The sequence below is a fragment of the Canis lupus genome, chromosome 11 (assembly GCF_003254725.2).
Source record: "Canis lupus dingo isolate Sandy chromosome 11, ASM325472v2, whole genome shotgun sequence".
NCBI lineage: Eukaryota > Metazoa > Chordata > Mammalia > Carnivora > Canidae > Canis > Canis lupus.
Window position 1 is genome coordinate 34,911,804 of NC_064253.1, and position 12,940 is coordinate 34,924,743.

The 12,940-nt window shown below is 36.4% G+C and overlaps 1 protein-coding gene across 8 annotated transcripts in view; it reads right to left on the bottom strand.

Moving 5' to 3' along the window:
• TTC39B (tetratricopeptide repeat domain 39B) overlaps positions 1 to 12,940 on the bottom strand; it is a 131,017-nt gene that overhangs the window by 34,391 nt on the left and 83,686 nt on the right. For all 8 annotated transcript variants that reach the window (XR_007413993.1, XM_049116137.1, XM_025432265.3 and 5 more), the window contains 3 exons: positions 12,567 to 12,643; positions 8,631 to 8,698; positions 5,631 to 5,695 (listed from right to left, as the gene is read on the bottom strand). Coding sequence is in view for 7 of the 8 variants with exons in the window: in XM_049116137.1 (XP_048972094.1) it covers positions 5,631 to 5,695; positions 8,631 to 8,698; positions 12,567 to 12,643 (210 nt within the window). In the remaining variant the exon portion in view is untranslated. The remainder of the gene's footprint in view (positions 1 to 5,630; positions 5,696 to 8,630; positions 8,699 to 12,566; positions 12,644 to 12,940) is intronic.

The window sequence follows — 12,940 nt, forward strand, 5'->3', positions numbered from 1 at the left end:
ATGAAGTATTACATGAAATGAAGACTTAATTGCCATAGAAAAGTAAAGATCATTAACTGAAAAAAAGCAGGTTATAAAAGAGTATGCACATTAAAAAATGCATGTATCTTTAGATTTGAATAGGAAATATTCTGAAAGAAAATATACTAAGGTTTAACAGCTATTATCACTGTGTGAAAAGAATATGAAGTTTGTATGTTAATATCTGCTCATCTACATTCTCCCATTTTCCTAAATATACATGCCACTTTTGTGATAATAAAGCATTAATTTAATTTTTTTAATGGAAAACCAGTGCTGGCAAAGGGAAGACTTTTCATCTATTTTGGTAAAAGGTGGTTATAGTATGGAGATTGGCTAACTATGGGAACGTAAATATGTCCATCCATTCATTTGTTGTCAATGGCTGTTTATACTCCTCAGTCATGGAGTTGAGTAGTTGCAATAGAGATCTTATGACCCACAGCACAAACATATTTACTATCTAGCCTTTTAAGAAAAGTTTGCCAACTCAATTATTTTTCAGGATAACTTTGCACTATATATCAAAAATCTTCAACACATGCATACCATTGACCCAATAAATCCAATTTTATTCTAAGGAAATTACATGGATAAACACAAAATTCTACCTATAAGAGATACCATATTAGTATTTATAATGAAAATGTATAAATAAACTAAACAGGTAACAGGAGGAAATTAATTAGGATAGTCACATGAGTATATCTATTTATACATACACACAGGTGGTATAACCACAGAATAGAATGCTATACAGCTATTAAAATCTGTGATGAGGGGATCCCTGGGTGGCGCAGCGGTTTGGCGCCTGCCTTTGGCCCACGGCACGATCCTGGAGACCCGGGATCGAATCCCACATCAGGCTCCCAGTGCATGGAGCCTGCTTCTCCCTCTGCCTGTGCCTCTGCCTCTCTCTCTCTCTCTCTCTCTCTCTGTGACTATTGTAAATAAATAAAAATTTTAAAAAAAAAGGATAAAAGCTTTTAAAAAATAAAAATAAAAAAATAAAATCTGTGATGAACTAAAAATATTTAATGACCTAAAGTTTTGTGACATGAACTGAAAAAGGAAATTTCAAAATGACATGAAGCATATGATTTCGTTATATAAAAAGATAATTATATATGCTCATACACATGCATTAAAAACTCAAACAAATGGGGCACCTGGGTGGTTCAGTGGTTGAGCATCTGCCTTTGGCTCAGGTCATGATCCCAGAATCCTGGGATTGAGTCCCCACATCAGGACTGTGGGGAGACTGCTTCTCCCTCTTCCTATGTCTCTGCCTCTCTCTGTGTCTCTCATGAATAAACAAATAAAATCTTTCTTAAAAATAAAAAAATAAAAACTCAAACATCAAAAATTCAATAGGATGGCAAAAGGTAGAAATGATTTTCAAAATTCTTTTCTTTCTAAATCAAAACATAAATGTTCTATTTTCTGATAATAGATGATTGTTACAGAATTTTCAAATAACATGGAGAAAGTGTGAGTGCCCCTGCATGACTATCCTGCAGAGGATGGTCACTGTTAACAGCCTGGCACATAGCCTTCTAGGTGGTTTTATGCTTTAGTAAGAATGCAATCTTTAAAAACCACAAATGGGATCATGAAGTATGTACTGTTCTATAGATTATATTGATGATTTTCTATGAAAATGCATGAGAGCTACCTTATTTTTTAACAAGTGCATATTATTCTATTCTGTGGAATAATTTAAATTCCTATTGTTAAATATTTATGTTGTTTCCATGTTTTCCATATTATAAACAATGCTGCTAAAAGTGTGCTTGTACATTCATCAAGTACTTTTCCTACATCAAATACTGAAACTATAATTAATCTATCACAACTATCCTTAGGATAAATTCCTAAAAAAGGGACTTCTGAGGTCAAAGGTGATACACTTTCTTAATTTCAATACATATTATCAAACATCCTTTGGGAAAACTCTACCAATTTAGATTTCCACCAACTTATGAACTCCTCACACTGTCATTTGCCCCAAATCATTTGTATCACATTTCCATTTGTATTTTTTACTACAGTTGGTATATATTTTTTTTCAGTTGGTATATTTTGCCGTGATGAAACTGAAATGTTAATTGGTCAAGCCATCCATCTCTTATGATTCCTGATTTTATGTCACACTTAAAAAGGCTTCTAAAGGGGATCCCTGGGTGGCTCAGCGGTTTGGCGCCTGCCTTTGGCCCAGGGCGCAATCCTGGAGTCCCGGGATCAAGTCCCACATCAAGCTCCCGGCATGGAGCCTGCTTCTCCCTCCTCCTATGTCTCTGCCTCTCTCTCTCTCTCTCTCTCTCTCTCTCTCTCTGTCTATCATAAATAAATAAATCTTTAAAAAAAAAGGCTTCTAAAATTGATATCATGTATCTACTGATATGATGCACTACAAAAGACACAATATCACTTGAATGGTATTTTTGCCATAGATGCAAAATCCGGATGTAATCATGAAGAAACATTGGAAAGTCCCCACTGAGAGATATTCTACAAAATAACTGCCCAGTATCCTTCAAAAATGTCAAGGCCATAAAAATAAAGAAAGACGGATGAATTCTTTCAGATTAAAAAGGACTGAAGAAACGTAACAACTAAATGCAACATCCCCAATCTTGGATTCATTTCTGGACCAGAAAAAGAACATTAGTGGGACAATTAGAGAAATCAGAGTAAAATCAGTGAAGTAATTGATAATACTGTTAGTTATTGTTAATTAACTGTTATTACTGTTAGTAATTGATAATCATTGTTAGTTTCTTGGTTCTAATAATTATACTGTGATTCTGTAAGATGCTAACATTTGTGACTCTGGATGAAGAATATATAAAAATTCTTTGTAAAAATTCTGAAGTTAAAAAAATTATAAAGTTATTTCAAAGTACAAAATTTTAAATAAAAGTTTAAAGGCTTTTGTGCTTTAGGACTATAAAAAAATACTTTCCTACGTTTTCCTTTAAAAAATATTTTAATATTAGAGGCACCTGAGTAGTTCAGTCAGTTAAATGTCCGACTTTTGATTTTGGCTCAGGTCATGATCCCAGGGTCGTGAGATGGAACCCTGCATGGGGCTTCACTCAGCACAGAATCTGCTGTATATTCTCTCCCTCTCCTTCTGCCTCTCCTGTTCATGCTATCTCTTTCTAACTCTCAAATAAATAAATAAAATTTTTAAAAATTTTCATATTAAATCTACATGGAATTTATTTTAATACTGTCTTTTTCCAGAATGAAGAACGAATTTTCCCAAAACCATTTATTAAACTATCTAATTTTTCCCACTATTTTGAAAGAGACCTATGTATATATAGGAATTTCCTATATTTTTAATTCCCAAGTAAATATCTGTGTGAGTCTGTGTGTATGTATGTACAAAACTACATGTATCCACACACTGATACAGATGTTTGCGCCATTTTAAGACTACTTGAATTTATTCCATTTTTAAGTTTTGGTGACTAGAAAAGCAATTAGTTTTTTACCATCCTTTTACATCATCTCAAAAGTATTTCAAGAAGAAAACTAAAAACAGTATGTCAATTTCCCAAAACACCCCCTATCTCTACCATTTTAAATACAATATAATTTTATGAAATCACTTTGGGTAAAATTATCTCTTAAAATACTAAATCTTGGTTCTGTTCTCACTAGTGGAAATCTGCTTCTAATAATGACACACACACTAGCTTATATTAGATTAACTCTCCCACAGTAATAATAATAAACTTCAGAATTTAAATATATACTTAAAATGTATTTTCAGGCACTGGAAAGTGAAAACAAAAAGCAGTAGGAAACTGGAGAAGAGCTGAACTTTGAAAGATGGGAAAAATTAATTCTCATACGGACTTTACATTTACGTGGCTCTTCAGCTGAAAGTACTCTCAAATCCACTCAATGTGGGGTAGATAGAACTAATATAGAAAGCCACAGTACTATTGTTGGGCCACCTGGATGGCTCAGTTGGCAAGTGTCTGACTCTTGGTTCCGGCTCAGGTAGTGATCTGATGGGTCAGGAGACTGAGCCCCAAGTCCGGCTCTATGCTCACCGGGGAGTCTGAGTGAAGATTCTCTCCCTCTGCCCCTTTCTCTCCATGCTTGGGTGCACTGCACATGCTTGCTCGCTCTCTCTCTCTATCAAATAAATAAATCTTTACGGAAAACAGGTTGACAAAGCATTGTGGGGTTTATAATATATGTAGGTGTACTATCATAAAAATAGTACAAAAGACAAGTAGTAAATGAAACTATATATTCACAAAAATCTCATAATTTATGGGCAACAGTACAATACTAACTCTAAGTTGACTGTGATGAGTTCAGAAATATAATTACTTAGAGTGACCTTTAAAAAAAAATTAAAGAGAACTACAGCTAAGAAAACAATAGAGGGACTGATTACACTGAAATATATATTTTAAAAATTGTAATAAGGATATAAAAGGCTAAAAAGAAGTGAGAAAACCAAATGAGACAAGATAACAAGAAAAATGGTAGCCACAAGTGCAAACATATCATTTGTTTGTTATACTGAATTAAAAAGCAAGACCCAACTATACACATTTGTTAAGAAATGCAATTTAAATATAAAAAATATATATATAAACTAAGATAGGTTTAAAGTATAAGAATATATATCATGCAAACACTAATTATAAAAAAGCATGAGTAGCTATATTACTATCAGACAAAACAGACTTCAAGACAAGAAATATTATAAGGAAAAAAAAAACAAAAAAAAAACAAAAACAAAACAAACAAAAAGAAATATTATAAGGAGTTAAGTAGAGACATTTCATAATGATAAAAAGTTTAATTCATTAGGAAGATAAAATCATTAAGATATATATAAACCTAGTAACAGGGATCCCTGGGTGACGCAGCGGTTTAGCGCCTGCCTTTGGCCCAGGGCGCGATTCTGGAGACCCAGGATCGAATCCCACGTCGGGCTCCCGGTGCATGGAGCCTGCTTCTCCCTCTGCCTGTGTCTCTGCCTCTCTCTCTCTCTCTCTCTCTGACTACCATAAATAAATAAAAATTTAAAAAAAAATAAAATAAAATAAACCTAGTAACAGAGGCTCTAAATATACAACGCAAACACTGACAGAACTAAAGAGAGAAATGGGTGACCCCAGAATCAAAGTTGGAGATTTTTAACTCTATGAGCAAATGATAGAACAACTAAATAAAAATCAGTAAGCATATGGAAGATAGATACGGACAACACTATGATCCACCTTAACTGAGCGTTTGAATCACTGCAGAACATTCTATCAAGCAGTACTGCTCTAGCATCTGACCAAGACGTAACTGTAATTTTAAATACTGATTTTAGGAGAGAGAAACTAAGATTATGTAATTAGAAATTACATCAATAGTTTTATTCCAGCTGTTTTTCTCAAGACAGCATTTAAATTTAAATTCTGTTGTCCTATAACACTGAATACATACTCAGTAGGCCAAAAAATCAAGTGCATTTTTACCAACACCAAATAAAAAAACCTAGTTGTACTTGATAAGAATTTTGAAGTACAAAGTGGACAGAGTACAAGAGTCATCTAAAAACCACATCTTAATTTTTAACTTACTTATATATTTGGTAACTCGTCCTAATTTTGAGTCCACCTTTGATGAAGTTGATCATATTTTCATCCTGAAAACAATTCAGTTAAATAATTAGATCACTTAGCAAAAGATCCTTATACTGCCCTCACAGTTATGTATTTGTGTGATTAGAACAAAACACTATCTTTTGAGGACATAGTTTTTAAATTAAAACATTCTTCTTGCTTTACATTTGAAATGCTTTTCTGTAATTTTTCTTCCAAGTTAGATGGCAATAAAAAGTACACATTTAAAAATCTTTGCATTACTTCAAGCAAGTAATTAAGGAAGTAATCCTTATCACTTAGTGGCCAAATATGTTAGTCCAAATCTATTGCAATAAACATCATCTACTGCACAATTTTCTCCTGGGTTCAAAAGAATCCACAATGGGTAATTTAAGGATATGCTCTAAAGACAAACTATCCAGCCCATCACACTCCAGTAAATGGGATAATGGTTCTTCTTCTGTAGGATCCTTCAGCATTCAGTCTATTTAACGTTGTAAATTTTAATCATCTACATTACTAGAACAAAAATTATTGTTCTGGATTCTAAATTCATTGTCACTAATAAGCAGTTTTGTTTTGGGGGAAAAAAATCATTTCACTTCTCTTTGCCTGATGCTCATCAACCATAAAATTGAAGCAGAGGGTCTAAATGAATGTCATTCTCACAGGGTCACCATTCTAGGATTGTAAGAAACTCTCTCAATAAATTATATCAAAACCTGCTTAAAAGAAGTTAATCCAACAGATAGTGCTAATGGAGACATTCCCATATTTCACATTTCCAAGGAGGATATTTTTCTAGTCTATTGAAAATGGAAAGATGCTCTGGTGTTTACGTCTTGTGCACTTTAGCATCCTTCTGAAGCAAGAGAAAAACCTATTTTAGCTTACAAATTTCATTGATTATTAAATTTTTAACACTTAAATTAGTATAAGAATCAATAAACACGAAATTCGCTATGCAACTTAAATGTTTATCTTCTTATTTTAAGGAATCTTATGATTATACAAGTTCTAAGACTGGCCAGGAAAGAATTTCTTAAATCACATTAAAATCTGCCTCAAATAATAATATTTTGTTTCATGATTCACCAAACATGTACTGAATGCCTATTTTACACCAGGCATCTGAATGCAAAATCAGACAAAAGCAATACAAGGTGCTAAGAGCTGGAGTCATGCACATGGATGGAGATAATGAACAGGATGTCACAAGAGCACAGAGCAGGGGAGAGGAGGGAATGGAGAGGTCCACAGAAGCTTCCTGGAAGCACTGGGGCTTAAAGCACAAAAAATGATTAGGAAGTGGCCAGATGAAGAAAGGCAAAGCAGATGTGACCTTTGAAAGCCAAGGAAAACTCAAGGGGAAAAAAAGGCAAGGAAGCATACTAATCATGGCATGCTTGGCCATCTGTGCTTACACAACTCAGTGCTGCTGCAGAAGCTACAAAGACGAAACTAAGGAGTAAGAAATCTACCTCTACCCGTGCCACTCAGGTACGCAACACACCTGCCAGTAGCATCTGAGCACATGGGTAAGAGGGAAGGAGGGAATTTGGGAGAAGATACCAGTTTAGTTCAAAAAAGCCTGCCTTCTTTCTGATATTCAGATACAGAACCACTGCCATAGTCAATGAGAGTTACTAAATACTGAAGTATAGCAATGACAAGGTGAGACTCATCCCTGAGAGGCTGCTCAGCTGCACAATGGACAATGAGCTGTAGGTAAGAGAAATTAGAGCCAGAGGGTCACTAGGTCGCTGTGCAGTCTAGAGAAGAGCTGATGAACACTCCCATTAGAACACTCATAGAAGGAAGAGGTAGAGATGGCATGGCTAAATCTTCAAAAGGTAAAAGAAGCATGACCATTAAACTGGATATGGAGGCATGAGGAAGAGAGATAAATCTTAGATATCTCCCAGATGTTTAATTGTAAGTCCCCACATATAAAATAAGACTTTAAATCCCAGATTTGATTGTCAAATCCTGATTTTGAAAACACATCAGAAAATTTGGGGGTCTCTGTGACCAGTATTATGTTTACTGAGGCAGTAAGAATGTGGTTCATAATACATAGGGTTTTAGGAAACGGGGTTATAGACCAGATTGATTCAACTTTACTAAACCAGAATCAAGCTAAGAAGTCAATCTTCGGGGGGAAAAAAAACAAAGAAAGAAAAGCAACTCTCAATACAGTGTAAAACAATTGTGATTGAGGAAGATTTGCAGTTTCACAATTGCATTTCCGCCTCCTTACAATCTTGACCCTACCTCCATCCCTACTGTATCCATCATTGCCACCCATGGGGCCATGATGTTAAGGTCCATGTTTTTTAGAAGTGTCGGAAGATATAATGTTAAGCAAGGTACTTGTTCTAATAGTTCCTAGAGGTAAAATTAAAATGTCTCTTATAGGAAGGTATTCATTATTTGGTTTAGTGACTTTTAAAATCTGCTTTTCCAAAGGAAGAAATAAAAGCAAGAAAGGGGAATGAGAATAGAAAGAGGGGAAAAATAAAATCTGAAGTATATATGAAAAGCCTGGCACTCAATGCATGCATATCTGAGCTTTGCAGAAGCATCTGGTGTAAGAAGGCAATGGGGCCAAGGATAAAGATGCCTCTTTTGCCGGGGCCTGCAACCCTCTACCATTAGCAAATGCAATGAGGGATAACTGCACACTTTTCATACAGAGAAGCATCCAGAAATTAGATGCAGTAGTTGCAAAACAGTTTCTTTACAAGGCAGTGGTTCCCAATAGACTGAAATTTGAAACAGACTCCAAGTGCATTTGAGTAGGAACAAAGCTCCCTGGGGTCTTTTCTCAGTCAAAGTTTATCCGAACAACAAGTATCTTCCATTACAACTCTAAGTCAGAAGAACTGAAGCACTGACTAGAATGGGCCATATTTTTTCAATGTAGTACTGGCAGGCTTCCCCGGCATTACTGATTCGAAGCCAAACATTTATTACCTGCACAAACGTGAGTGCTGCTTTCTGTAGGAGACACTCGGCATAACAGATTTCGGCATGCATTTCCTCTATTAAAAACAAATAAAATCACATTAAGGAAAATCCTATGTCCACAGTAATTGCTCTGAGATGTTCAGAAAAGACTCGTAGATCAATGAACCCAAGAGAGACACAAAAATCTATGTTGCTTTGGTACTTCCATAAAAGCAGAATGGGGACCTCAGTTCTCAGTCCCTTGGCAAGATTTTCCTAGAATGTGTAAAATGATTTAAGGAAGTCATCTTTGGCCCCATTCAAATATAACTGCAAAGAGTCAGGTGCTTGGTGCCAGAGACCCAAACTCAGCTCACAAGAGAAAACCAAAATTTAAGAGCACTTAAAAAATAGTACTTTTTAACTTAACAGTAACACATAAGCTTAAACACAATTATAGAGACTGAAATAAACTATCTTAAATTTATGAATTCTAGCTTCTAAAATATGAAGGTATGATAATCATGGCAATGATTAGACACACTATTAACTTAAAGAGAAAGCAACAATTCTCCAGAGTTCTGTGGAAAAAGTAGGGACGAGCATGCCCCAGTCATGATTCCTCACACACAGAAGACATGATATAAAAAGAGTAAGCATCAGCACAATTTTAGTCTATGTTGATCATTGCGATATCTAGCACAGAACAAGGCACTCATAAAAGGGACAATGTAAAGCTTTGTATATCCCAGGGACAGATGGAGTGCCCCGAAACACATGGCCCATCTTCCTAAACAATACCTTATACTTGCAGAGATTGGGGTAGGAGGGAAATCTTTGCATAAACAAAATCAGCAGATTTCTGCTTTGTCCATGGGATGCAAATTGACATTTTATTTAAGTCAATGAAGCTTGGGGAATTTAACAGCCTGGGTTGGAAGAAATGCTCTGCCGTACTGGTATCCCACCTCTCTCTACTGGCTACCTCATTTGATAAGTCCAGCTAGTAACATCTCCACTTCACAACTAAAGACTCAAATGGGGTTGCTGCAAGCAGAGCTCACTATGGAGAGTAAGCACTCGATTTTTGCTAGCTATTTTCACTAAGATCACTGCCCTCAATCCATGCTGGGCTTTTTGGTAAAAGCTCAGAAAGCAGAAAATGTTTATGTGAAGTTAAGTCGCTGAACTGTGTCTGTGAGAATGCTGTTGGGTCAAAGTGGGTAAGAACTAGTGCTGTATTTCTCTCACTTACACACACAGACCCCATTCTCATCCCCGCCAGCCAGCACACAACAGACAAGTTCTCACAAATTGGTTCCAATCCCTACCATGCTCACATGCCAAAGGTGGAATTTACAAAGAAGCAACCAGGCAGCGAAGATCCTTCAACAGCCAGCCTATGGATGGGGCCAAACTTGAGGAATTAGGGCCTGTGCATGTCTGGCAGCCATCGCCAGTCAGGGTCCCAGGGCTTCAGGACACATCACCTCTAAGTGTACCTCTGAATTTTCTCAGCGTTCAGTGGGATAAAAAGTGGAGTCTTCAATTTTTACACAGTCCCCTGAGTTTCCTCTTCCTAGATATATTTGCCACGAAGTACAAATGGTTTGGAATTACTCTGAAAGCCTGCTCGGTAACACAGATTGCTTGCTGGCTTGGGTGTGTGCGGGGAAGGCCAGTGGAGCTCCAATGGTGAAGTGCAAGTTGTGTAAAGTGAGGAGTGTGAAATGAGTCTGAAAAGGTAAGTTGGGGCTGAATTATGGACAATCTTAAGTGTCTGGAACTGGGCTTGATTTCAATAGGTAACATTGAGTCCATGCAGAGGTCTGAGCAGAAGAATAGGATGCATCAGGGTTAAGTTACAGATGGACAACCCTAAGAGCAGCTAAAGGACATAACAAAAAGGCAGAGATTTAGGCAAGAAAATTTGAGCTCTATATGCCATATGTAAGTATCCTTCATGTTAAATGCCTTTCACATCCTAAGTACTGCATTTACATATCTATTTTTAAAGGAAATTTGAAAACCATTCAGGGCAATATGCCAGCCAGGAGAGAAGAATGGGTGTGTTCCATGTTAAACCCACGAAAAGTTTAATTAAATATACTGACTCCTGCCCACAACCAGCCACTCAAGGATGTAAATGAAAATTACCAAGGGGAGAAACAAATCACATACTAAAGCTACAATGTTTTGACATGCTCCCTTGAACACAAAGTCTGTTTGGGTTGCAGTGACAGCCAAAAGCATTAGGAATAAAATGCAACTTAATTTATAAAAGTTGTATTCCTTCACTCTGGTTGATTTCTATCAGGCAGTTTCCCAGTTCTCAAAATTAGCTATTGGCATTTATGAACAGCTATCTTACAAGAACATCTCTTAATTATAAATTCCTTAGTCTACTGAAGGAATAGCTTCACCCTGGACTAAAATGTTAGCTAAGCATGCCTTTGGATATAAAAGTCTAAATAATCTGTTTTTCAGAATATGTTATAGTAACAAGCTATTTGTGTTTATTATTTTCTAATTAAAACGTTATTTCTTAAAGAAGTTTTAGGTTCCCAGCAAAACTGAGGGGAAGGTACAGAAATTTCACATGTATCCCTTGCTCCATGTGTGTACAACCTCTTCCATCAACAACATCCCTGCCAGTGTGGTACAACTGATGAACTTCCGTTGACACATCATAATTACCCAAAGTCCATAGTTTACATTATGGCCCATTCTTGTGTTATACATTCCATGGGTTTGGACAAATGTATAAAGACATGTATCCATCATTATGATATCATACAAAGTTTTTCACTATCCTAAACGTCCTCAGTGCTCCACCCTAATCTATCCCTATACCCCATCCCTGGGCAACCACTGATCTTGTCACTGTCTCCACAGTTTTGCCTTTTCCAGAATGTCATATGCTGGGAATCACACAGCATGATGCCTTTTCAGCTTGGTGTCTTTCACTCAGTAATATGCATTTAAGGTTGCTCTGTATCTTTTCATGGCTTGATAGTTCATTTAGCGCTAAATAATATTCCATTTGTCTGGATGTACCACAGTTTATTTATCCATTCACCTATTGAATGACATCTTGGTTGCTCACAAGTTTTGGCAATTATAAATAAAGCTTCTGTAAACATCCACATGCAGATTTTTGTGTGGACATAAGCTTTCAAACAGCTGTACAATATTGCATTCCCACCAGCCATGAATAAGAGTTCCTTCGGCTCTACATTTTTGTCAACATTTGGTGTTACTGGTGTTTCAGATTATGCACATTCTAATAGGTGTGTAGTCATATATTATTGTTTTCTTTTTTAATAATTAGTAATTAGTAACTTTATACCTTATTTCAGATTTTCTAAAGTGCCATTTCCAAAGACATTATAAAAAGGTAGGAACACGGGGCACTTGGGTGGCTCAGTTGATTAAATGTCTACCTTCCGCTCAGGTCATGATCCCAGGGTCCTGTGATGAGCCCCACATTGAGTTCACTGCTCAGCAGGGATTCTGCCTCTCCCTCTCCCTCTGCCCCATCTCAAGCACTCTCACCCCCTCTCTCTCAAATAAATAAATAAAATATTTTTTTTAAAGTTAAGAATGCAGTACCATCTATTTTTAAGATGTCTAACACAGGAATAGTTCAGCATTTCCCTCATCCATACATGAATATTTTGTTCCCTTTTCTATAAGTCTATGAGAAAAAATGTGGGTGCAGTGGAAAGAGCTGTGACTTATAGAAAGGCAGATCAACTTTGAACTCTGCTCTGCTCTGCGGGTAATATTGGGCCATTAACCCAATTATTACCAATGGTTACTTCTTCAGGGTGAATATGATGAGAAAGAGAAAAAGATATTCCATTTACTTTATATTATGAATTTAAGTATTGAATCTTATGAGTATGACCATGTTTTAATGTTTCAAAGACAGAAAACATTTAATCCTTAAATGAGTCTTACCTTCAGTCAGCTGTTCCAATGATCCTCTAGAAAGAAGACTTGAGAAAGATTCTACAACTGTGCATTTTTTCCTGTATCTGTGGAGAGTAAGTAGAAAGGGAGTTGAGAAACAGAAAGAAAAATGACAATAAATCAGTCCAAGCTCATTTTCATTTGACATTCATTTTTGCCAGTCACACCAAAGAGTAACCAAAGAGAAATGCTAAACCCTAAAGTCGATAGTGCAGAGACCACCTTTTCAACACTGCACACCCAGCGCCCAGCACTGGACTGGCATCCTGTAGGCATTCAATCCATGCTTACGAGACACATGAATGGACAAACCCACACAAAACAATAAATACTAACCCTGCCAGCCAAGCACCTGTCCCGAT